Here is a 23,106-nt window from a genome sequence, read left to right on the forward strand (position 1 = left end):
GCAATTGATGAAAAGGGAGCTAGCTGCAATGCACAAAAATGCAGGAAAGTTCCCAGCCCTGCACAGCTCAAGCTTTACTGATCCCAGAAACTAACAGGGTCAGCCCTGTTTAGTATTTGGATGGGAGACGTGCAGGCAGGCAATGGCAAAGCGCGTCCGAACGCCTCTTGCCTTGAAAACCCTGATCATAAATCAGCAGTAATTTGGACAGCAACAAAAGAGTGAAAGTTACCTCGTGGAGTTCTGTCCCCGCCCACTTTGTATCCCGAGCTTTTCCGAAAAGGCCCGAACGGTTAACTCACACTCTCGACTGCCACTAGAGGTCGCACCGGCGCTTCCTGAGCTTTCGTCGCTCGAGCTGTTCCGGAAACGCCCGAGCACGGGCTATCCTCCGCCGGAAAGAGCCGATCTGCAGCCTGCGTTGCCCCCTTTACGGCCACCGTAGTCCCCCGCGCGCATGGTCAGTGAGGACGTTTCCGCCGTGAGCAGAGAAGGCGCTTTTCTCGAGGCGTCGAAAATGTCGGGGGTGCCCTCGGTGCGGATCAGCATCGAGTCGGCCTCCGAGAAGCATGTGCAGGAGGTGGGCCTGGACGGGAGCGAGACCTACCTGCAGCCGCTCTCCATGTCGCAGAACCTGGCCCGCCTGGCGCAGCGCATCGACTTCAGCCAGGGCAGCTCCGGCTCCGAGGAGGACGAGCCCAGCCCGGGCGGCGGCGGAGCGGGACGGGAGTGGCCTGGCGCCGGGGACGACAACGACGACGAGGAGGAAGGTGAGGGAAGCCGAAGGCTCGGCCCTGGAGGCTGGTGGAGGTCCTGAGTTTGGTGGGGTCAGATAACAGCGATGCCAAAGACACCATCCTGCCACCCTGGAAAGAGGCTGCCAGTCAGAGCAGGCGATACTCCAGCTGAGCAGGCGATACTCCAGAGGCGATACAGAGCAGGCGATACAGTGGAGGCGATACAGTGGAGGTGATACAGAGCAGGCGATACTACACCAGACTCCAGCATGCGATACTCCAGCTGGAGTCTGGTGAGACCCTCAGTGGAGGTCCTGAGTTTGGTAGGGTCAGATAACAGGGATGCCATAGACCTCATCCTGCCACCCGGGAAAGAGGCTGCCAGTCAGAGCAGGCGATACTCCAGCTGGAGTCTGGTGAGACCCTCAGTGGAGGTCCTGAGTTTGGTAGGGTCAGATAACAGGGATGCCATAGACCTCATCCTGCCACCCTGGAAAGAGGCTGCCAGTCAGAGCAGGCGATACTCCAGCTGAGCAGGCGATACTCCAGAGGCGATACAGAGCAGGCGATACAGTGGAGGCGATACAGTGGAGGTGATACAGAGCAGGCGATACTACACCAGACTCCAGCATGCGATACTCCAGCTGGAGTCTGGTGAGACCCTCAGTGGAGGTCCTGAGTTTGGTAGGGTCAGATAACAGGGATGCCATAGACCTCATCCTGCCACCCGGGAAAGAGGCTGCCAGTCAGAGCAGGCGATACTCCAGCTGGAGTCTGGTGAGACCCTCAGTGGAGGTCCTGAGTTTCGGTAGGGCTTCTCTGGGGAATAACAGGGATGCCATAGACCTCATCCTGCCACCCGGGAAAGAGGCTGCCAGTCAGAGCAGGCGATACTCCAGCTGGAGTCTGGTGAGACCCTCAGTGGAGGTCCTGAGTTTGGTAGGGTCAGATAACAGGGATGCCATAGACCTCATCCTGCCACCCGGGAAAGAGGCTGCCAGTCAGAGCAGGCGATACTCCAGCTGGAGTTTGGTGAGACCCTCAGTGGAGGTCCTGAGTTTGGTAGGGTCAGATAACAGGGATGCCATAGACCTCATCCTGCCACCCGGGAAAGAGGCTGCCAGTCAGAGCAGGCGATACTCCAGCTGAGCAGGCGATACTCCAGAGGCGATACAGAGCAGGCGATACAGTGGAGGCGATACAGTGGAGGTGATACAGAGCAGGCGATACTACACCAGACTCCAGCATGCGATACTCCAGCTGGAGTCTGGTGAGACCCTCAGTGGAGGTCCTGAGTTTGGTAGGGTCAGATAACAGGGATGCCATAGACCTCATCCTGCCACCCGGGAAAGAGGCTGCCAGTCAGAGCAGGCGATACTCCAGCTGGAGTCTGGTGAGACCCTCAGTGGAGGTCCTGAGTTTGGTAGGGTCAGATAACAGGGATGCCATAGACCTCATCCTGCCACCCGGGAAAGAGGCTGCCAGTCAGAGCAGGCTGAGCGACACCAGCTGGAGTCTGGTGAGACCCTCAGTGGAGGTCCTGAGTTTGGTAGGGTCAGATAACAGGGATGCCATAGACCTCATCCTGCCACCCGGGAAAGAGGCTGCCAGTCAGAGCAGGCGATACTCCAGCTGGAGTTTGGTGAGACCCTCAGTGGAGGTCCTGAGTTTGGTAGGGTCAGATAACAGGGATGCCATAGACCTCATCCTGCCACCCGGGAAAGAGGCTGCCAGTCAGAGCAGGCGATACTCCAGCTGGAGTTTGGTGAGACCCTCAGTGGAGGTCCTGAGTTTGGTAGGGTCAGATAACAGGGGATGCCACTGGAACCTCATCCTGCCACCCGGGAAAGAGGCTGCCAGTCAGAGCAGGCGATACTCCAGCTGAGCAGGCGATACTCCAGAGGCGATACAGAGCAGGCGATAGAGTGGAGGCGATACAGTGGAGGTGATACAGAGCAGGCGATACTCCAGCTGGAGTCTGGTGAGACCCTCAGTGGAGGTCCTGAGTTTGGTAGGGTCAGATGTAGGGATATGTGACTCCAACCTGCCACCCGGGAGAGGGCTGCTGCCAGTCAGAGCAGGCTTATACTCCAGCTGGAGTCTGGTGAGACCCTCAGTGGAGGTCCTGAGTTTGGAAGGGTCAGATAACAGGGATGCGATGTGACTCATCTTCCGACCTGGGCAAGACCCTGCCAGTCAGAGCAGGCGATACTCCAGCTGGAGTCTGGTGAGACCCTCAGTGGAGGTTCTGGGTTTGGTAGGGTCAGATAACAGGGATGCCATAGACCTCATCCTGCCACCCGGGAAAGAGGCTGCCAGTCAGAGCAGGCGATACTCCAGCTGGAGTCTGGTGAGACCCTCAGTGGAGGTCCTGAGTTTGGTAGGGTCAGATAACAGGGATGCCATAGACCTCATCCTGCCACCCGGGAAAGAGGCTGCCAGTCAGAGCAGGCGATACTCCAGCTGAGCAGGCGATACTCCAGAGGCGATACAGAGCAGGCGATACAGTGGAGGCGATACAGTGGAGGTGATACAGAGCCAGAGCGATACTACACCAGGACTCCAGCACGCGAGCACTCCAGCTGGAGTCTGCGTGAGACCCCCCCTCAGTGGAGGTCCTGAGTTTGGTAGGGTCAGATAACAGGGATGCCATAGACCTCATCCTGCCACCCGGGAAAGAGGCTGCCAGTCAGAGCAGGCGATACTCCAGCTGGAGTCTGGTGAGACCCTCAGTGGAGGTTCTGGGTTTGGTAGGGTCAGATAACAGAATGCCAAAGACCTCATCTCCTGCCAACAATCGGAAAGAGGCTGCCAGTTAGAACAGGCGATACTCCAGCTGAAGTCTGGTGAGACCATTAGTGGTGGTCCTGAGTTTGGTAGGGTCAGATAACAGGGATGCCATAGACATCCTGCCACCCGGGAAAGAGGCTGCCAGTCAGAGCAGGCGATACTCCAGCTGGAGTCTGGTGAGACCCTCAGTGGAGGTTCTGGGTTTGGTAGGGTCAGATAACAGAATGCCAAAGACCTCATTCTGCCACCCGGGAAAGAGGCTGCCAGTTAGAACAGGCGATACTCCAGCTGAAGTCTGGTGAGACCATTAGTGGTGGTCCTGAGTTTGGTAGGGTCAGATAACAGAATGCCAAAGACCTCATAATGCAACCTGGGAAAGCTGCTGCCAGTCAGAGCAGGCAATACTGACTTTGACAGACCTAGTATAGGTTAGCGGTGTGTGTGTGTGTATGTTCAGTTGAGAGGAGGGGATCAACCTGTTTCCCGACCTTCCTGTTTAAAAAAGATGTCATTTATTATTCAAATTAAGAAGAGGAGTTTGGATTTATACCCCACTTTTCTCGATTGTAAGGAGTCTCAAAGCAGTTACAAACTCCTTCCCTTCTCCTCCCCACAACAGACACCTTGTGAGATATGTGGGTCTGAAAAGGTTCCCAAGAACTGTGACTGGCCCAAGATCACCAGTATAGGACCACGAAAACAAATCTGGTTCACCAGATTTGAGTCTCCTGCTCATGTGGAATAGTGGGGAATCGAAACTGGTTCTCCAACTTAGAGTCCACCTGCTCTTAACCACTACACCCTGCTGGCTCTTAAGATTCCTGGTGTCAAGCTGAAGACAAAAAGTATCAGGGGAAATGCTTGAGTTAGCTTGGTGTGCTAGATTATAGGAGCGCTGTGTATACATTAAACGTACACACATCCTCCATTCATACGTGTACAGCTACTTGTAAGAGATAGCCAAAAGCATTCATGTTGAAAATAGAACCAGGGTGTTCTTACATTGAGGGTTTAAATAAAGTGAGTTGAGTGTAACTCAGCACACGTACAGAGAAAAATCATGCGTGTGTTGGTTGTGTGCATATTCGCTGAATCAAGTATATGAGCTTATGTGATGCGGGTGAATACATATTCAGGAAACGGTGGTCAAGGAGTAGATACGTTGTTGGTTTAGTTGCAGAAAAGGAAATGAGCAAGAAATTAAATGCCACACCATCCAACGTTCCTTCTGCTATACCTAGTGGAAAAGGGATAATTCTGTTCCAGTAATGGCAGCAGTGATTTGGTCTGTGCAGTTCTCACTGTGTTTCTCCTTTGTGTGGATTCCTTAGGGTTGGTAAAGTTTCAGCCGTCTCTCTGGCCTTGGGATTCCGTGAGGAATAACTTGAGAAGCGCCTTGACCGAGATGTGCGTGCTCTACGACGTCCTCAACATCGTCAAAGATAAAAAGTTTATGACTCTGGATCCGGTGGTTCAGGAGCCGCTATCCCAAAAGCAGGTGCAGTTCTTGGCTTTCTCTGTTCATATAACTACCGAAAATAGTGGAAGCACCAAGCTGCTCTGTTCATTTAAGTCAGGGTCTGCAACCTGCGGCTCTCCAGATGTTCGTGGACTACAATTCCCATCAGCCCCTGCCAGCATGGCCAATTGGCTGTGCTGGCAGGGGCTGGTGGGAATTGTAGTCCACAAACATCTGGAGAGCCACAGGTTGCAGACCCTTGATCTAAGTCCAAATATGAAGAGTGATTTATTATTATTATTATTATTTTTATTATTTATTAAACTTGCTATACCGCCCTATCCCCGGAGGGCTCAGGGCGGTGAACAACATAAAGTCATACAAAAAACATAAAAATCTTAAAACAGGTACATTCTACAATAGGGCCCGCGAGACCCATATACCACCCTCTTCCAAAAATGAGGAGGGGTCCCAATGATGTTAGGGGACCCTACTAGCAGGGGGGGGGGGGGGGCATTATCGGCGGCTGGACTCTCCAAAGGCCCGGTGGAATAATTCGGTTTTACAGGCCCTGCGGAACTCTCCAAGGTCCCAAGCAGGTCCCGATTATTGGTGGTAATGTGTTCCACCAGGTCAAAGCCAGGGCTGTGAAGGCCCTGGCCCGTGTGGAGGCCAGCCGCGTCATCAAGGGGCCAGGGATCTCCAGTAGATTCGCCTCTGCTGATCGCAGAGGACGAGCCGGGACATATGGGGTAATGCGGTCCCGAAGGTACGAGGGTCCCGGGCCGCGTAAGGCCTTAAAGGTCAACACCCACACCTTGAACATGATTCGGAATTCGATAGGTAACCAATGTGTGTTCCACGACTCAACAAGTGGAACTGAAATAGGGGGTCCCTAAGGCACACAACACAGTTCTAAGCCAGGAAGTGCCTGCCCCAAAGAGCACAGTCTGGTTAATATATTTATTGCAGGTTGACCCAGTTCAAAAGATCCCTGCTTCTCCCTTCAGTGGATCTTTTAAACTTAACCCAGTCACTTTTGCTGTTTGGTATTGGTGGATGGCTTCTTGTGCCCCCGTGTTCCTTAATGGATCCTTTACCCATGGAAGGAGGGGAGCTTTAATTGTTGTTTTTATCTTTGTAGCATATGTGACAGTTGATTTTTTAAAAAATTAATACTCATGATCATGGAGTTATGATTATGAAAAATGAAAAGGAGTGTTTGCAGCCAAGACTAATGGAGTTATTAAAGCTGTCTTCGCACACACTCACACACCCTGGCAATAAACGGATTAACAATACTTTCAAGTGTATATTCTTGTTCAGATAGCAAAGCTGGTAAGATCCAACCCACTGGGCAAATTCTCCAATTTATATAATTATTATTATTGCATAGCAAGTTGATACGATTACACTGAAATCAAAGAGTAACAAGAGTGTTAAAATCTAGTCTTTAATTGATTCTCTAAATTGTTCCAGCACTTGCACACCTTGGGGCTGTGGGTCACAATCCATTGCTGCTTTGCACCAGGCTAGTCTTTTTAGTGTCAGTGGGGTTATTCTGCCGACAAAGGGACTGATTGAGGGACTGGAGCACCTTCCTTATGAGGAGAGGCTGCAGCGTTTGGAACTCTTTAGTTTGGAGAGGAGACGTCTGAGGGGGGATATGATTGAAGTCTATAAAATTATGCATGGGGTAGAAAATGTTGACAGAGAGAAATTTTTCTCTCTTTCTCACAATACTAGAACCAGGGGGCATTCATTGAAAATGCTGGGGGGAAGAATTAGGACTAATAAAAGGAAACACTTCTTCACGCAACGTGTGATTGGTGTTTGGAATATGCTGCCACAGGAGGTGGTGATGGCCACTAACCTGGATAGCTTTAAAAGGGGCTTGGACAGATTTATGGAGGAGAAGTCGATCTCTGGCTACCAATCTTGATCCTTCTTGATCTGAGGTTGCAAATGCCTTAGCAGACCAAGTGCTTGGGAGCAGCAGCAGAAGGCCATTGCTTTCACATCCTGCATGTGAGCTCCCAAAGGCACCTGGTGGGCCACTGCAAGTAGCAGAGTGCTGGATTAGATGGACTCTGGTCTGATCCAGCTGGCTTGTTCTTATGTTCTAAAGGATTGCCTAGAGTTATTCTGGCAAGCCACGTGTAGCTGCTCATTCAGTCTAACAAATGTTTGTAATGCAGTCTGATTTTGAGGAGTGGCTGTGACCACGCTGTGTTAATGCCTGTGAAAAGCTACAAGTGTGACTCCGCTCAACCTTTTAAACTGTCTGCCATGATACTGTTCCTCCAATAAGTATTATGCTCTTTGGGAATCTGCAGCTTTTTCTAGATTCCAGAGAGAATCTTTCTGCCGTTGTACATGCTGAGAAGACAATTGCATGGCCGCTGAATTAGTTCAGATTCATGGCCTGGGAACTTGGCTATGGTCGCTCTGAAGTTGAAGCACAGATTGCTGGCTCCTTCCAGCCTGAGTTTGGTTTCCTACAAAAAGCTACTGCAAACCCGGTCACGTTTCCATTATGTTTGAGAGCACAACATTGCACAAAAATGCAAATTCGTGTTTTAGACAGATTTCTGTTCTGCGTTGTCCTTTCCATTTAACCTACTGCATCTGTGTATGGTTCTCCAGTTGCACAGTGGCAGATAGGAAGGCGCTCCAAAGGGGGATCACTACTGCACAAAGGATTATCGGCTGCCCTCTCCCCTCCTTGGAAGAACTCTATAATTCCCGAAGCCTAAAGAAAGCACAAAATATTCTGAGAGACCAGTCTCACCCAGCACACTCTCTTTTTGAACGGTTACCATCCGGCAGACGATACAGGTCTATCAAAACTAGGACAAAGAGGCTTAGAGACAGCTTCTACTCTAGAGCTGTGGCTATGCTAAACTCCGCGGCTTCGTGTTGATGTGTTTGGGGCTGTGTAGGGATGGGTGGAGGAAGGGGAAAGTGAGGATGGGGTATGAGTCTGAAATTGTGTGCATCGAGGAATGCTGCTGTAAATTTCGTTGTGCGTGCACAATGACAATAAATGCTTCTGCTTCTGCTATGCATTTGTAGAATCCTCAAGTCTTACAGTTGATCTCCAAGAAGAAATCATTAGCCGGAGCAGCCCAAATCCTTCTGAAAGGGGCTGAAAGGCTGTCTAAATCAGTTGCAGAGAGCCAGGAAAATAAGCGGCAGAGAGACTTCAACTCCGAACTTCTACGGCTGAGGCAGCACTGGAAGCTGAGGAAGGTGGGAGATAAAATCCTGGGAGACTTGAGCTACAAAAGCGCAGGTATGAAGCTTGGTCCTCATTCGGACTGCTCCCCTTTCAGGCATTCTCAGCTCTGAGAACAGCTTCTGAGCTGTTCAAAAAATGCGCAGAGAAGGAAGAGGAAAGCAGAGGCTGAAAGTAGTGACCTAATCAGGGCCCCTTCCACACACGCAGAATAATGCACATTCAATCCATTTTCACAATTGTTTGAAAGTGGATTTTGCTCTTCCGCACGGTAAAATCCAGCTTCAAAGTGGATTGAAAGTGCATTATTCTGCATGTGTGGAAGTGGCCCAGATTTCAGTGGTCCAGCCGTCATTGATATAGGACACTCCTTTATACTAGCCTAAATTTAGCTTATTCCCTAGGAAGGTGAGGTATGAAGTCAAGAAATCCCCAGTTCTGATCTCAGCTATGATTGTCTGCTTTCCACAGCAATACGTGGTTGATAATACTGTTCTGGTTTACTGAGCGGTTGTGAGAAGTATTAACACGGTAAACTTTAACATTCAAGAACCATGTCAGTCTTAAGTACTGTTGAACCATATTGTAAAATGAGTGTTTTCTAGGGTGTAGTGTCAGATGCCAGCCACAGTTGCAGGCGAAACATTAGGGTAAAATGCTACTGGAACACGGCCATACAACCCGGAAAACCCACAACACCCTAGTGATTCTGGCCATGAAAGCCTTTGACAATACATTGAGTGCTTTCTGTTGCGTATCTGTAGTTGTTCAAGGTACTTCTTCAGTGAAAACACTAGCATGTGGAATACAGAATTTTTTGCAGACATGCTAGCTAATCCCTTCCCAATTGAATAGATTACAGTTGTAGCACATACAGCTGCTCAACTAGAAATTAAGGTTACTGTACTGGGTTTGGTCCTAGTTTGACTTTTGTGGCACACATCTTCATGACAAATATTTAAAATGTCTGAAGCTTTCAAATAGGCACGATTTATATGTTTTCAAGAACTTGCTTGCTGACAACCTTTTCTCTTTAGGGTCTCTCTTTCCACATCATGGCACATTTGAAGTAATAAAAAACACAGACATTGATCTAGATAAAAAAATCCCTGATGATTACTGCCCTTTGGATGTCCAGATCCCAAGCGATTTGGAGGGATCTGCCTACATAAAGGTTTGTACACATTATGCTTTGTTGGTTTTCGTTAATCTTTTCCTGCGTTACAAAAGAATTCAGAGTTCTTTTTTTCAATGCAGGTATCTATTCAAAAACAAGCTCCAGATATAGGGGACCTTGGAACAGTAAATTTGTTTAAACGACCACTTCCAAAGTCAAAACCAGGTACGGTTACATCTTTACATGTTATGGAGGTTTGGTAGTTCTTTATGAAGCGATAGCTGTGTGAAAAAGGAACAAAAGGGGCCCTCTTTTTATCCTGATAAGAATTTACATTTATGTTGATTCTGTTTTTTACATAGAGTGCATTACCTGTATATGAGAGGGATGGAGATCCACCTATTCTGACATGCCTGAGCTGTAAGAACAGATTTGCATGGCCACTTTCCCCACTAACAATTTCCAGGAGCCCCTCTGGGGTGGAGGTTCTCCCGAATAATTTCTTGCAAAGAACTCCAATGTGGATCTTGGCCACCAGGACGGTATTCAGAAATCATGGACAAACCTTGGTTTCTTCATGCTGAGAGCCAGCCTGGTTTATCCATGGCCTTCCAAGCTCCCTCACACAGTTAAAAATATATGTTTACATTATTTATATGTTTACATTATTTATAGTATGTCTCTCTGACTAGAATTCAAGGTAGATTTCACAGAACAGGTCAGTACAATCAACAGGATGGGACATCCAGTAGATAATGCTAGAGGATTTGATTTATAGAAATCTGGAACCAACCAGAAATCAGAAACAATGGCAAAGTGGAAGTATTAACATTGACATTGAATGGTGCAGAAATTACAGTGTGTACCTATTTACAGCAGCAGATAGTACAAACTATATCCAGTAATATCATCCCTGCTAACCCTTTACCCCAAGCATTTTTCTGAATCACTTTGTTACAGCCGACATTGAGTTTTAGGAAACCTTCAGTCTCACCACAGCTTGTTGTGATGTCCAGATCAGAGCACTTTCCTTTCCTGTCCATAAACCAGGTTTAACCCTAGTTAGTTGGCTTAATAATGCCTCGGATGTTTTGTGAACGTTCTGTGGATCTTGACGGCTACGGTCACTTCCCAATTTCCGCTGTGTTTTTTCCCCTTCAGGAGCTCCACACTGGCAAACCAAACTCGAAATGGCACAGAACGTCCTGTTGTGTAAAGAAATCTTTGCCCAGCTCTCTCGTGAAGCTGTGCAGATTAAGTCCCAAGTTCCCCACATTGTGGTGAAGAACCAGATCATTTCCCAACCATTCCCAGGTAAGAATTCTGTGAAGAATTGTAGCAAAGGATCTGGGATACTGTTGACATGGGCAGGCTTAAACCAAGCTGCTGATTGTAGCATGTTTTGGAGGGACAAATATTGAATTTTCCATTCCAAAGGCTTGCAGGATGCATAGAACAAAATAATGAAATGGATTTATGTCTTCTACATGGTCACTGTCGTTTTCCTTCCCCGTTTTTTGTGTGCGTAGGGTTGCAGCTGTCTATCTCCTTATGTCACTCTTCAAATGATAAAAAATCCCAAAAATCTGCTTCCGAGAAACCAAGTCTGGAGGATCATCTTTTCGTACTAGAACACAGTTTGTACCAACTGATCCGGGAGGTAATGCACTTTCTTCTAGCTGAGCAGATTCCCAGATGGTCTACAGGACCACCTGTTTTCTAGGGTAGTTAAAAACCTGGAGAAGACCGCTGTATACTGTGCTGGTTGGTGGGGGGAAGGGGTTCCCGTCACCCATTCCTGGAAACATACACATTCAGTTCTTTAAAAAGAAGAGTGTGGTTTTGAATAACAGTAATGACAGGGGACCGAGAGAAATTATTCATTCAATGTTCCTGAAAGTGATGCTTTGAAAGAGCGAGCAGTCCTCCCGAAGCATTGCAGAGAGATGCGAGAAAGAGGATGTCTTCTGGAAGCTACGCCGATGCCGGCTGAAATGGCTGGTCAGGAGGAAAAGAAACCACAACCCTCTTATGTAGGCATTTCTTCAGGCGCCTCTACAATGTATCCATTTTCCTTGCGTCCACACAGGAGTGCCTGAGCCGGAGGGCAGGAGGAGCAGCTGTCCAAGGCAGGTCTCGTGTTTGGGGAGACTGCCCACCCACTGCCAAACTGAGGAGGGGGGGGGGTGATGGAGAGCAAGCTCCTGGGAGGAAAGTCATACAGTTTTCTGTAGATTTTTTTCTAATCATTTGAAAAGTGCTGGTTCTCCCTCTGTATTTATTTTAGTGGCTGACTCCAGGGAATATTAGATGATAGGCCAGAGGTGTCCAGTTGACCATGCCAGCAGGGGCTGATGGGAATTGCAGTCCATGAACATCTGAAGCGCCAGAGTTGGACACTCCTGTGATTGATTGATTGATTGATTGATTGATTGATTGATTGATTGATTGATAAGCATAAGCATTTTATTGTCATTGTGCCTGCACAACGAAATTTACAGCAGCATTCCTCGATGCACACAATTTCAGACTCATACCCCATCCTCACTTTCCCCTTCCTCCACCCATCCCTACACAGCCCCAAACACATCAACACGAAGCCGCGGAGTTTAGCATAGCCACAGCGCTAGAGTAGAAGCTGTCTCTAAGCCTCTTTGTCCTAGTTTTGACAGACCTGTATCGTCTGCTGGATGGTAACAGTTCAAAAAGAGAGTGTGCTGGGTGAGACTGGTCTCTCAGAATATTTTGTGCTTTCTTTAGGCTTCGGGAATTATAGAGTTCTTCCAAGGAGGGGAGGGGGCAGCTGATAATCCTTTGTGCAGTAGTGATCCCCCTTTGGAGCGCCTTCCTATCTGCCACTGTGCAACTGGAGAACCATACACAGATGCAGTAGGTTAAGACACTCTCTATAGAACAGCGGTAAAAGGACACCAGGAGTTTTCCATTCAGTTGTTGTTCAGAAAGAAAGAAAGAAAAAGAAAGAAAGAAAGAAAGAAAGAAAGAAAGAAAGAAAGAAAGAAAGAAAGAAAGAAAGAAAGAAAGAAAGAAAGAAAGGGGACGGGACGGGACGGGACGGGACGGGACGGGACGGGACGGGACGGGACGGGACGGGATGGACGGCCCAATCCACAGAGCTCAGGTGGCCCGGTACAGGGCTGCTGCTGTGCCTTCTCCAGAGAGCTTCCAGGCTGCGCAGGGAGGCAGCAAATGTTGGAATCTCTCCACCTGCCTGGAAGTCCTCCATAGCCAAAGACGAACTTGGTGTACACCAGTGTCATTCCCAACTCCAAAGCCCGGTGGAAGCCGACTAAAATTGGCTGTTCCCCCAGAATACCCCCAGCCATGCCAGCATCCTCCTGGATGCCAACACTTTGGGGGTCAGGCTCTCTTTGGGTCAAGCGCCACCTAAGTCCACAGTGACTGCCTGCCTGCCTGCCAGTTTGCCCTCTCCATAAGACTAAGCTGTCAGAGTTGAGACCGTATTGTTTATTGTGACAGTATTGATCAGTTAGGAAAAAATGCTAATGGGTACACTCCATCAGAAGTATTCTGCTTTGATTCTTTTCAGTAGGATTTGCACCAGATCCCTGAGAAGGGAGAATGCTTCTATGGCAGTGATGACATTTGCCCTGATCTTGCAGCCTGTTGTATATTCTGTTTTATGCCAGCAGCAACGTTTGAACCGTCAAACGTTAGCATTATCTACACACACACACACACTCCCCACTGCCGCGACCAGAACTTGTTACAGGCTGCTCAGAGATCTCTGTCGTCTCCTGCAGTTTCACAAGCAGACCTTGAGCTCCACCATGATGCCTCATCCAGCCAGCGCCCCCTTCGGCCATAAGAGGATGAGGCTGGCCGGGCCTCAGGCCTTTGACAAAAATGAGATCAACTCCTTGCAACCCAGCGAAGGGCTACTGGAGAAGATCCTGAAACAGGCAAAGCACATCTTTCTGAGGCGCAGGTATTCCTTAGAGACGTTTCTATGTTTGTGAATTAAGTTTGCGAAGTGCTTCATTTCTTTGGCAGGCAAGGACTGTAGAAAGCGGAGGGGTCAAGAGCAGGTGGACTCTAATCTGGAGGATCGGGTTTGATTCCCCACTCCTCCACATGAGCAGAGGACTTTAATCTGGTGAACCAGATTTGTTTCCCCAATCCTACATTCCTACTGGGTGACCTTAACTAGTTACGGTTTGTTCGGAACTCTCAGCCCCACCTACCTCAAAAGGTGCCTATTGTGGGGAGAGGAAGGGAAAGGAGTTTGTAAGCCGCCTGGAGTCTCCTACAGAAGAGAAAGCCGGGGCATAAATCCAAACTCTTCTTCAGTCTTGTCAAAACAGGAACAATAAAGGTCTCTGACACATTGTCCTCTTCTTAGACAATGCATAGTATTGGTTTCGGTCAGTTTGTTAGTTATGAAGGATGTTGAATTTGTGATACGTGTGCAGAACCCAGTTATTCTCAAGTGATGGATTACAACCAGCTATTGTGTTTGCAGCAGTGGCGTAGGAGGTTAAGAGCTTGTGTATCTAATCTGGAGGAACCGGGTTTGATTCCCAGCTCTGCCGCCTGAGTTCTGGAGGCTTATCTGGGGAATTCAGATTCGCCTGTACACTCCCACACATGCCAGCTGGGTGACCTTGGGCTAGTCATAGCTTCTCGGAGCTCTTTCAGCCCCACCTACCTCACAGGGTGTTTGTTGTGAGGGGGGAAGGGCAAGGAGATTGTAAGCCCCTTTGAGTCTCCTGCAGGAGAGAAAGGGGGGATATAAATCCAAACTCTTCTTCTTGTTGTTGGGTGTCCCCACTGATGGCTGTGAGTATTGGGGGACAGCGAGTATCAGAAACTGGGTTAAAACTTTGGACGCACTTCACAGTGAAAGACAGAGCGTGATTGGTGGGCCACTTCAAATGTGGTGGGGGTCCTGAAATGTATAGAGAAAAATCCAGAATAGTAGAACGATTAAAACACGTGTCTTTCTGTTCCTTTGGCGCAGACATTCATGGCATAATAGTCACAACGGAAGGAATTGAAATATCTGCTTGGTTGTGTGGTTACTAATGACTGCTCTTGTCCCTCGGAAATGCTTCATAAATCTTTCCTGCATTTCTTGTTCTGTACAGATGCAGCTAATCGATGCGCTGAATAATAGATGCTTAATGCTGCCTTTAGGAATGCATATCAAAGTATTAGTTTTCAATATAACCTTCACGTACAATTACGCTTAGCAGTCATCCTCGTCAATTCAGTTTGCCTTGAATGGTATCAATACTTTCCTGTATTATAGGCATTGCATGTAAATGATTGGATTAGGCATAACCTATTAATTTCTGGGCTGCCAGGGAGCACAGGGGAGACGATCATTCAGAGGTTTGGGGCTTTCTTTGTTTCAGAACCGCTCGAACCATCGACAGTCTCGCCAGCCGTATTGAAGATCCTCAGATCCAGGCTCACTGGTCCAACATCAATGATGTCTACGAGTCAAGCGTCAAAGTTCTGATCACCTCCCAGGGCTACGAGCAGATATGCAAGTGAGTGAGGGAAGGGGGAGAGGGCATCTGCTTGTTTGCCAAGTCCCTTTAGTAGAGGAAATAATTGTTTGTGTCTCTGGGTTAAGCTTGTTGACGCTTTCCCGCTGTCGTCCTTCCCGGAATATAGAGACCCAAGTGCCTTTGTGGAAGGGAGAATGCCAAGAAATGGTACAGGTTGTTCCAGTAGCTGGTTTGGTTTGCCCATTTTGCAAACCAAATATGGATTTGTTTTCCTATCAGATATTTTAATTCACGCTTTATTTTTCTCTCTGTTTGGAGGATCTACTGGGGTATGCTATTTGGGAGCCACTGTAGTGGGCAAGAGCCGTGGTCTCTGATCTGGTGAACTGGATCTGTTTCCCCACTCCCACACAGGAAGCCTGCTGGGTGACCTTGTGCTAGTCACAGTTCTCTCAGAACTCTCTCAACCCCACCTACCTCACAAGGGGCCTGTTGTGGGGTGGGGAAGGGAAAGATAAGATAACCAGAGGTGGGATCCAGCAGGTTCTCACAGGTTCCCGAGAGTAGGTTACTAATTATTTGTGTGTGCCGAGAGGGGGTTACTAATTAGCCTTTGCCCCGAAGGGTGCTAGACTGTGTAAAAGAACATGTGGTCCCAAGTTTCTTTTTAGACTTTTAACAGCAGCTGAAGCGTCAACTGGGAAAAGGCGGAGCCTCCATCAATTAAATGAAAAGCTTCACTGTATATGGAATATAGTACTCTTGACCAAACTCTGTACTACCTTGTTTCCCCAAAAATAAGACAGAGTCTTATATTAATTTTTGCACCAAAAGATGCATTAGGGCAGGGGTGTCAAACTTGCAGCCCTCCAGATGTTCATGAACTACCACTCCCATCAGTCCCTCCCAACATGAGCATTGGCTATACTGGCAAGGGCTGATAGGAATTGTAGTTCATGAACATCTGGAGGGCCGTGAGTTTGACACCTGTGAATGAGGGCTTATTTTCGAGGTAGGGCTTATTTTAGGGGAAATACGGCACCTTCACAATTTATTAAGGTGGGCTCTCGGCAGCTCCATTGCTTCCCCATCACGTGGGATGCAAGCCGCATCCTCATTGGCAGGGAGCACTCTGCTGGATCACACTATCCTGATCTGTAACTACCAGTAGGGCTTATATTTCAAGCATCCTCCAAAAATCCTGAAAAATCATGATAGGGCTTATTTTCAGGGTAGGTCCTATTTTCAGGGAAACACGGTATCAGAGGTGTCAAATAATTTTTTTTATTGGCTCTAACGTTTTTGAAACAATGGTCAATATTGATGATAGTTTGGAATGACAAAGCTAGAGAGAATCTTGCCATATAAGATCATCTCTTGTTTAATCAGTATATGTTTGAGGCATAGTTATTGTAACCCTCCCTCTTCTTCCTTGCATGCCACCCCTCACTCCCTTCCCTCCCTCCCCTCCCCTTGCATGCCACCCTCCCCCTTCCCTCCCCCTTCCTCCGCTAGGGTGGGGGGCCATGTCCAGATGCTGGGGGTCCTCCCTCCCCTCCCTTGCATGTCCCCCTCCCCTGGAATGACCCTGGTTAAAGCAGCATCCAAAACATGTTTTTTTAACTACTTACACTGTGCCAAGCAAGAGTGTTTGTGTTTTCTTTGCCACCCCCCCTTCTCCTGTTTAAACGCCACTTGTGCTAATAACATCTTACTGTTTCCAAAGGTCTATTCAGCTGCAACTGAATATTGGCGTAGAGCAGATCAGAGTTGTACATAGAGATGGAAGAGTTATTACGCTGTCCCATCAAGAGCAAGAGCTGCAAGATTTCCTCCTATCTCAGGTAAAAACAGAGATGATTTCCTCAAAGCGTGTATGTTTGACTGGCCGACGGTCACCCAACAAGCTTCCATGGCAGAACGGAGATTCGAACCTGGGTTTCCTACATTCTGGGCTGACACTCTAACCACTACCCTATGCTGAATCTGGAGTATGCTGACGTGTCACTGACAGAGCAGTCAAGCCACTGCGGAACGGGAAATGACCAGAGACCCTGTCTTTTGATGTTCTGAAGAATTAAGCACTACCGTGTTTCCCGGTAGTGAAAGAACATAAGAACAAGCCAGCTGGATCAGACCAGAGTCCATCTAGTCCAGCTCTCTGCTACTCGCAGTGGCCCACCAGGTGCCTTTGGGAGCTCACACGCAGGAGGTGAGAGCAATGGCCTGCTGCGGCTTTTGCTCCCGAGCACCTGGACGGTTAAGGCATTTGCAATCTCAGATCAAAGAGGATCAAGATTGGTAGCCATAAATCGACTTCACCTCCATAGATCTATCCAAGCCCCTTTTAAAGCTATCCAGGTTAGTGGCCATCACCACCTCCTGTGGCAGCATATTCCAAACACCAATCACACGTTGCGTGAAGAAGTGTTTCCTTTTATTAGTCCCAATTCTTCCCCCCAGCATTTTCAGTGTATGCTCCCTGGTTCTAGTATTGTGAGAAAGAGAGAAAAATTTCTCTCTGTCAACATTTTCTATCCCATGCATAATTTTATAGACTTCAATCATATCCCCCCTCAGCCGTCTCCTCTCCAAACTAAAGAGTCCCAAACGCTGCAGCCTCTCCTCATAAGGAAGGTGCTCCAGTCCCTCAATCATCCTCATTGCCCTTCTCTGCACTTTTTCTATCTCTTCAATATCCTTTTGGAGATGTGGCGACCAGAACTGAACACAGTGCTCCAAGTGCGGTCGCACCACGGCTTCTCAGTGGGTCTTATATTAATTTTTGCTCCAAAAGATGCGCTAGGGCTTATTTTCTGGGGATGTCTTATTTTTTCCCCATGATTTTGCACCCCCCACGTGACTAGATCAGCTGGGCCGGGGAATATGTAACTAGGGCTTATTTTTGGAGCAGGGCTTATATTTCAAGCATCCTCCAAAAATCCCAAAAAAAACATTCTAGGGCTTATTTTCGGGGTAGGCCTTATTTTCAGGAAAACAGTGTATATCTGTGTCATCCTTCAGACACTTCCTAATTCTGTGTATCAGTCCTAGAGAATGTGTCTAGACACATTCTGTGTCTAGTATATATATAATGTGTCTGTATATCTGTCCTAGAGAATATATCTAGACACATGCTTGTATTTTGTATGTTTATGCGTACGTTGCTTCATGTGTGGAGTGTTCAGTTTCATTTGAATGTGGTTTTTTACTTATATACCATACTCATGTTTGCTTTATAATGCTTAACACTTTATTAAAGTAGCACCTTAACTGTTGGTAGGTTTATTCATTGCCAGTAGCAGTGGTGCGGGAGGTTTATTTGATATTTCTGCACTATACCCATATTCTTTGTTGATTATATCTGGAGTATCAGGCCAGGCCTTGTTTTTGTTTTGTTTTAATGAAATTTATACACTGCCTGTCCAACAAATCATGTGCACAAAAAAATCACATTGATAAACACATTATATGCAAAAAAAAATTGAATCCATACTTCATATAAATATCATTAATGGTGCTAAAATATCCAGAATACCACTAAAAATTAACTAAAAAACCCAAAGTGGGAGGGGGACCCCAGAGATGGTTATTGTTGCTGCCTGAGAGCCAGTGTGGCACAGTGGTTAAGAGAAGGTGCACTGTAATCTGGAGAACTGGATTTGATTCCCTGCTCTGCCACTTGAGTTGTGGAGGCTTATCTGGTGAACCAGATTAACCTGTGCATTCCAACACATGCCCACTGGGTGACCTCGGGCTAGTTGCAGTTCTTCAGAGCTCTCTTAGCCCCACCCACCTCACAAGGTGTTTGTTGTGGGGAGGGGGAGGGAAAGGAGTTTGTAAATCCCTTTGAGTCTCCTTACAGGAGAGAAAGGGGGGATATAAATCCAAACTCCTCCTCCTCTCCTTCTTCTTCCAACCAAGCTGAATTCTGTACCAAGCAGAGCAGCAACCATTCCAAGCAGCTATGAGCTAGCAAAAACTCATTGATATGTCACAGTATATCATAGTAACATAATAGCTTTCTCTTTTGGAAGGTTGAGAATGAACATTGATGTTTGGAAGGTAGGAAAAATGCAGAGCTGAAATGCGCACATTCATCTTTCTTTTTGAAACCAACTTGCAGATGTCGCAGCATCAAGTCCATGCAGTGCAGCAGCTGGCTAAAGTGATGGGGTGGCACGTGCTCAGCTTCAGCAATCACGTCGGCCTGGGCCCAGTCGAGAGCATTGGCAACGCGTCTTCCATCACTGTCGCCTCGCCAAACGCAGACTATTCTATTTCTGGTTGGTTTCGGAAATCGATTACTCTTTCATCCGTCCGTTCATGTTTGACACTGAATTAATCACCCTCCCTTTTACCAGTGTTAGTTAACCCAGCTGTACCTTGATAGGGTACCCCTACTGAATCTGTTCTAACAGGAGCAGCAGTGGCGTAGTGGCTAAGAGCAGGTGCACTCTGATCTGGAGGAACCGGGTTTGATTCCCCGCTCTGCCGCTTGAGTTGTGGAGGCTTATCTGGGGGATTCAGATTAGCCTGTGCACTCCCACACACGCCAGCTGGGTGACCTTGGGCTAGTCACAGCTTCTCAGAGCTCTCTCAGCCCCACCTACCTCATTGGGTGTTTGTTGTGAGGGGGGAAGGGCAAGGAGATTGTCAGCCCCTTTGAGTCTCCTGCAGGAGAGAAAGGGGGGATATAAATCCAAACTCTTCTTCTTCTAACAAATCTGTCAGTGTATTTTCCATTATTAGATTGTTAACCCTGTTCTGCAGATCAACAACTGGTTCTTCCCCAGTCTGAATGAATCAGTTAGCCTTTAAGTGGTTCACTTTTTACACTGGCCTCTTCTTGTAACTTCTCCATTGTCTTCCCCCAGTTTTCTTGGGGTCAAGTATAAATGTAGCTACTTTGGATGACGTTGCCACGTATATGAAAAACTAAACTTTGACTCGCTGAAAGCATATGCCAGAACAAAGTTTATTAGTCTGAGATGCTACTAGACCAGTGATTTCCAAAGTGGGCGGTACTGCCCCCTGGTGGGTGCTGCAGCGATCCAGGGGGGCCGTGATGGCCACAGGTAGAAACATTAATACATATATCTTTCTGTTTAATTGCTATTAAAATTTAAAAAAAATTAATTTCCAGGGGGCGCTAAGTAATATTTTTTCTGGAAAGGGGGCGGTAGGCCAAATAAGTTTGGGAACCACTGTACTAGACTCTAGTTTAATTTTGAATGGTAGTTTTAATTTTGCCCGTGTGCTCGTTTCCCTAGTGCGCAACGGTCCAGAAAGCGGCAGCAAGATCATGGTGCAGTTCCCCCGATGCCAGTGCAAAGATCTCCCCAAGAGCGACGTGCTGCAGGACAATAAGTGGAACTATCTTCGGGGTCCGTTCAAAGAGGTTCAGTGGAACAAAATGGAAGGGCGCAACTTTGTGTACAAAATGGAGCTCCTCATGGCCGCTCTGACGCCCTGTTCGTAGGAAGAATATCATATCAAGCAGGGCGTTCATTTTGGCACCAACTTAGCAAAAGGAAACCAGAGGAATGCAATACAGACGTCATCGTGCTGCACTTTCAAATCCACAACCTCATGCTTACGTGGACTTTAAATCGGCAATACTCCCTTGGGCAAAGGATCCTTTCTTTCAATATCAAAGAATTTTCTTGGGTATGTGGTTTTTTCTTCCCAGTTAACAGTTACAGTCATAATTTATGATAATCTGTCACCCCGTATTGATGCACAACTTTTGACGGAATGTTTCACTTATAACTTGTAAAAACATTGTACAGTTTTCTAATAATGTTTCACACAGAATTACCAGCTTCATCTTTCTTTTCTAAAAGATGCTCAGGATACCGCTTTGGGAAGACATCCGGTCAACATGAGTTTGGACCTTTTCGTAGAACTTTTTCTTTTCTTTTACCACTGAGCGAATTGTGTAAGTAATGGTCAGGACTAGGTAGCAAGAGATTGTATAATGGCTCATCACAGTATTAACTGAACAGGATACTTTCTGTATGGACTGTATTCGATCTCCACTGCCTCCTAAGCCATAAAACTTTCTGGAACTGTGCTGTACAAAGTGTAAGGAAAGAGTTACTTTCGACTGAGAAGCTTTCAAGTTTATTGTAGACTGCAGGAGTTGCCCACTGGCTGCAGGAAAATACCTACACTCCCAACACGTCACAGGCTGGCGTGATAAATCACTTGCCATTTGATTTCTACGTATATCACTACAATCCAGGTGTGGAGAGGGACAAGGACGTAACTAAATGGGAAGTCAAACATTCTCAAGGTCAATCTAGATAAATAGCCGGTTGTTTTTATCACCTGCTGTCCCATATTCCTGTCTTTACTCTATTCCTGCATCCTGTGTTTCTTTTTTCCAGTGAAGTTTATTACCCAGCTGTCCTTTCCAGTATCCACTGTTAGTCCACAAGCAGCCCTTTTAGAATCCTGAATGAGCTACTCTTGGTTAGTTTATGCCACTTTCACATAGCCATTTGAGTTAGCAATGGCAGATGGAAACTCCCCCCGCCCCCCCCCCCGGCAACTCCCCCCCCCCCCCCCCCCCCCCCCGGCTAGCTGTCTTCTTCCTGTTTCTCTCACTTCTTCGGTGCAAAGCTCAGTGAGTGTATTCACTCCCTAATCTTTGCAACGCCAAGGGTATTGTTTCGCGGTCTCGTTCTGATTCTATCTGCTGCCTGTTGAAAAGACACAACACGGTTGGAGAGCTGATCGGGAGAAGGGTGCCCAAATCCAGGCTTTGAGCCTTATCAGTTACTTTGTACAAAGCAGACCTTTAAAGCTCTCCAAAGCAAGCAATGAAGAGTCCCCTTTTGCTGTGTTTTCCCAATTCTCTGTAATAAAATATTTAATGCTCATTTTGTACAAAGGGTGTTTGAGTCTGCACCAGTATTTTAATCTGTGGAAAATAAACAGGATATTGTCGAAGGCTTTCACGGCCGGAATCACTGGGGTGCTGTGTGGTTTCCGGGCTGTATGGCCGTGTTCTAGCAGCATTCTCTCCTGACGTTTCGCCTGCATCTGTGGCTGGCATCTTCTGATTCAGATCCTCCGAAGATGCCATCGATCAGATCCTCCGAAGATGCCAGCCACAGATGCAGGCGAAACCACACAGCACCCCAATAAACAGGATGTTCATTTTGCCTTTGCCCCAGCGTGGAACTGGAAAGTTAGTGACGGTGGCCAGTTGTGCACAACGTGTCTGCTGCGTGATGGGGGCAAATGTCTGTTGCAGCAAGATTTCTTGTACAAACGTAATTCCTGAAGCTCTACTTTCACACTATATCAGTGGTGGTGAACCTTTGGCACTCCAGATGTTATGGACTACAATTCCCATCAGCCCCTGCCATCATGGCCAATTGGCCATGATGGGAGGGGCTGATGGGAATTGTAGTCCATAACGTCTGGAGTGCCAAAGGTTCGCCACCATGGCTCTATATCCTCCTCGCTGCAAGCTAGAGCACTTCAACCATGAATTTAATTTTGCCTCACCGCCAGTTGTGCCAGCGAGCACAGCTTTTTCCCGGAGTTCTTTCCTCTGCCCAGACCCAGCCTCCTAGCTCCACCCTTCCTAGTCCCTTAAACTGCCATCCACACCTTTCCCCTTAACCGCCATTCCATGTTGCTGGCTCCTTTCTGCTCCTCTAAGTGCTTGTATCAAGTTTTTAATACAAGCCAGTCTCTCTGGCTCCAGCTCATCTCCCTCGCTCTGTTTCCGCCCACGCCTAACCAGGAGAGCTTTCAAAAACTTTATTTGAAACCTCTTTTTAAAAACCAGCCTCTCCCTTGCAGGAGAGTCACTGCAAACATCAATGCCATTTGGTTCGGGAGCGGGTTGCACTTAAGATGAGGGGGATGGTCCTTTGTCTCTGTGAAGCTTGAATTTGCCTGTGGATTCCCACTGCTCAAGAGATTGGCTGAATACTGTTGAATGGGGCTCGAGTTGTATGTGTGTAGGGAGGGGGACAGAATATCAGCAGAGAACCAGTGATGGATGGAGTTGGAGAACCGGCAAAAGGGAAGGCTAGCAAGCAGCTGCGGGTCAAGCACTGGGCTGCCTCCCCGTGCATAAACAAAGAAACGCAAAGAGACCACTCTTCAGCCCCACTGCGCAGCTACCAGCTCCGAGGTAAGTATTCCACAAGTAATGGACCACTGTGATCTTCCAGGCAGTAGTTAAAACCAGCTCTTCAAACGAGCCACCTATTCTTCAGTACCTCTTTGACGCGAAGCATAACTGC

At 47.6% G+C, this 23,106-nt stretch overlaps 1 protein-coding gene across 1 annotated transcript; it reads left to right on the forward strand.

The window, feature by feature from the left end:
• The first annotated feature begins 436 nt into the window (after positions 1-436).
• MED17 (mediator complex subunit 17) lies at positions 437-20,917 on the forward strand. The gene is made up of 12 exons (XM_048493151.1): positions 437-770; positions 4,859-5,025; positions 8,062-8,281; positions 9,262-9,398; positions 9,482-9,566; positions 10,503-10,655; positions 10,871-11,001; positions 13,124-13,308; positions 14,738-14,875; positions 16,563-16,680; positions 18,963-19,122; positions 20,110-20,917. Exons 1-12 carry the CDS (start codon positions 458-460, stop codon positions 20,316-20,318), a joined length of 2,016 nt encoding a protein of 671 aa, XP_048349108.1. The 5' UTR covers positions 437-457; the 3' UTR covers positions 20,319-20,917.
• Positions 20,918-23,106: the final 2,189 nt, after the last annotated feature.

Source organism: Sphaerodactylus townsendi, linkage group LG04, assembly GCF_021028975.2.
Source record: "Sphaerodactylus townsendi isolate TG3544 linkage group LG04, MPM_Stown_v2.3, whole genome shotgun sequence".
NCBI classification, from domain to species: domain Eukaryota; kingdom Metazoa; phylum Chordata; class Lepidosauria; order Squamata; family Sphaerodactylidae; genus Sphaerodactylus; species Sphaerodactylus townsendi.

Coding starts and splice junctions, on each gene's coding strand:
- MED17 (XM_048493151.1), top strand. CDS start 458: ATGGTCAGTGAGGACGTTTCCGCCGTGAGCAGAGAAGGCGCTTTTCTC. Junction 9,399..9,481: donor AGGGATCTGCCTACATAAAG/GTTTGTACACAT, acceptor TTTTCAATGCAG/GTATCTATTCAAAAACAAGC. Junction 10,656..10,870: donor CATTTCCCAACCATTCCCAG/GTAAGAATTCTG, acceptor TTGTGTGCGTAG/GGTTGCAGCTGTCTATCTCC.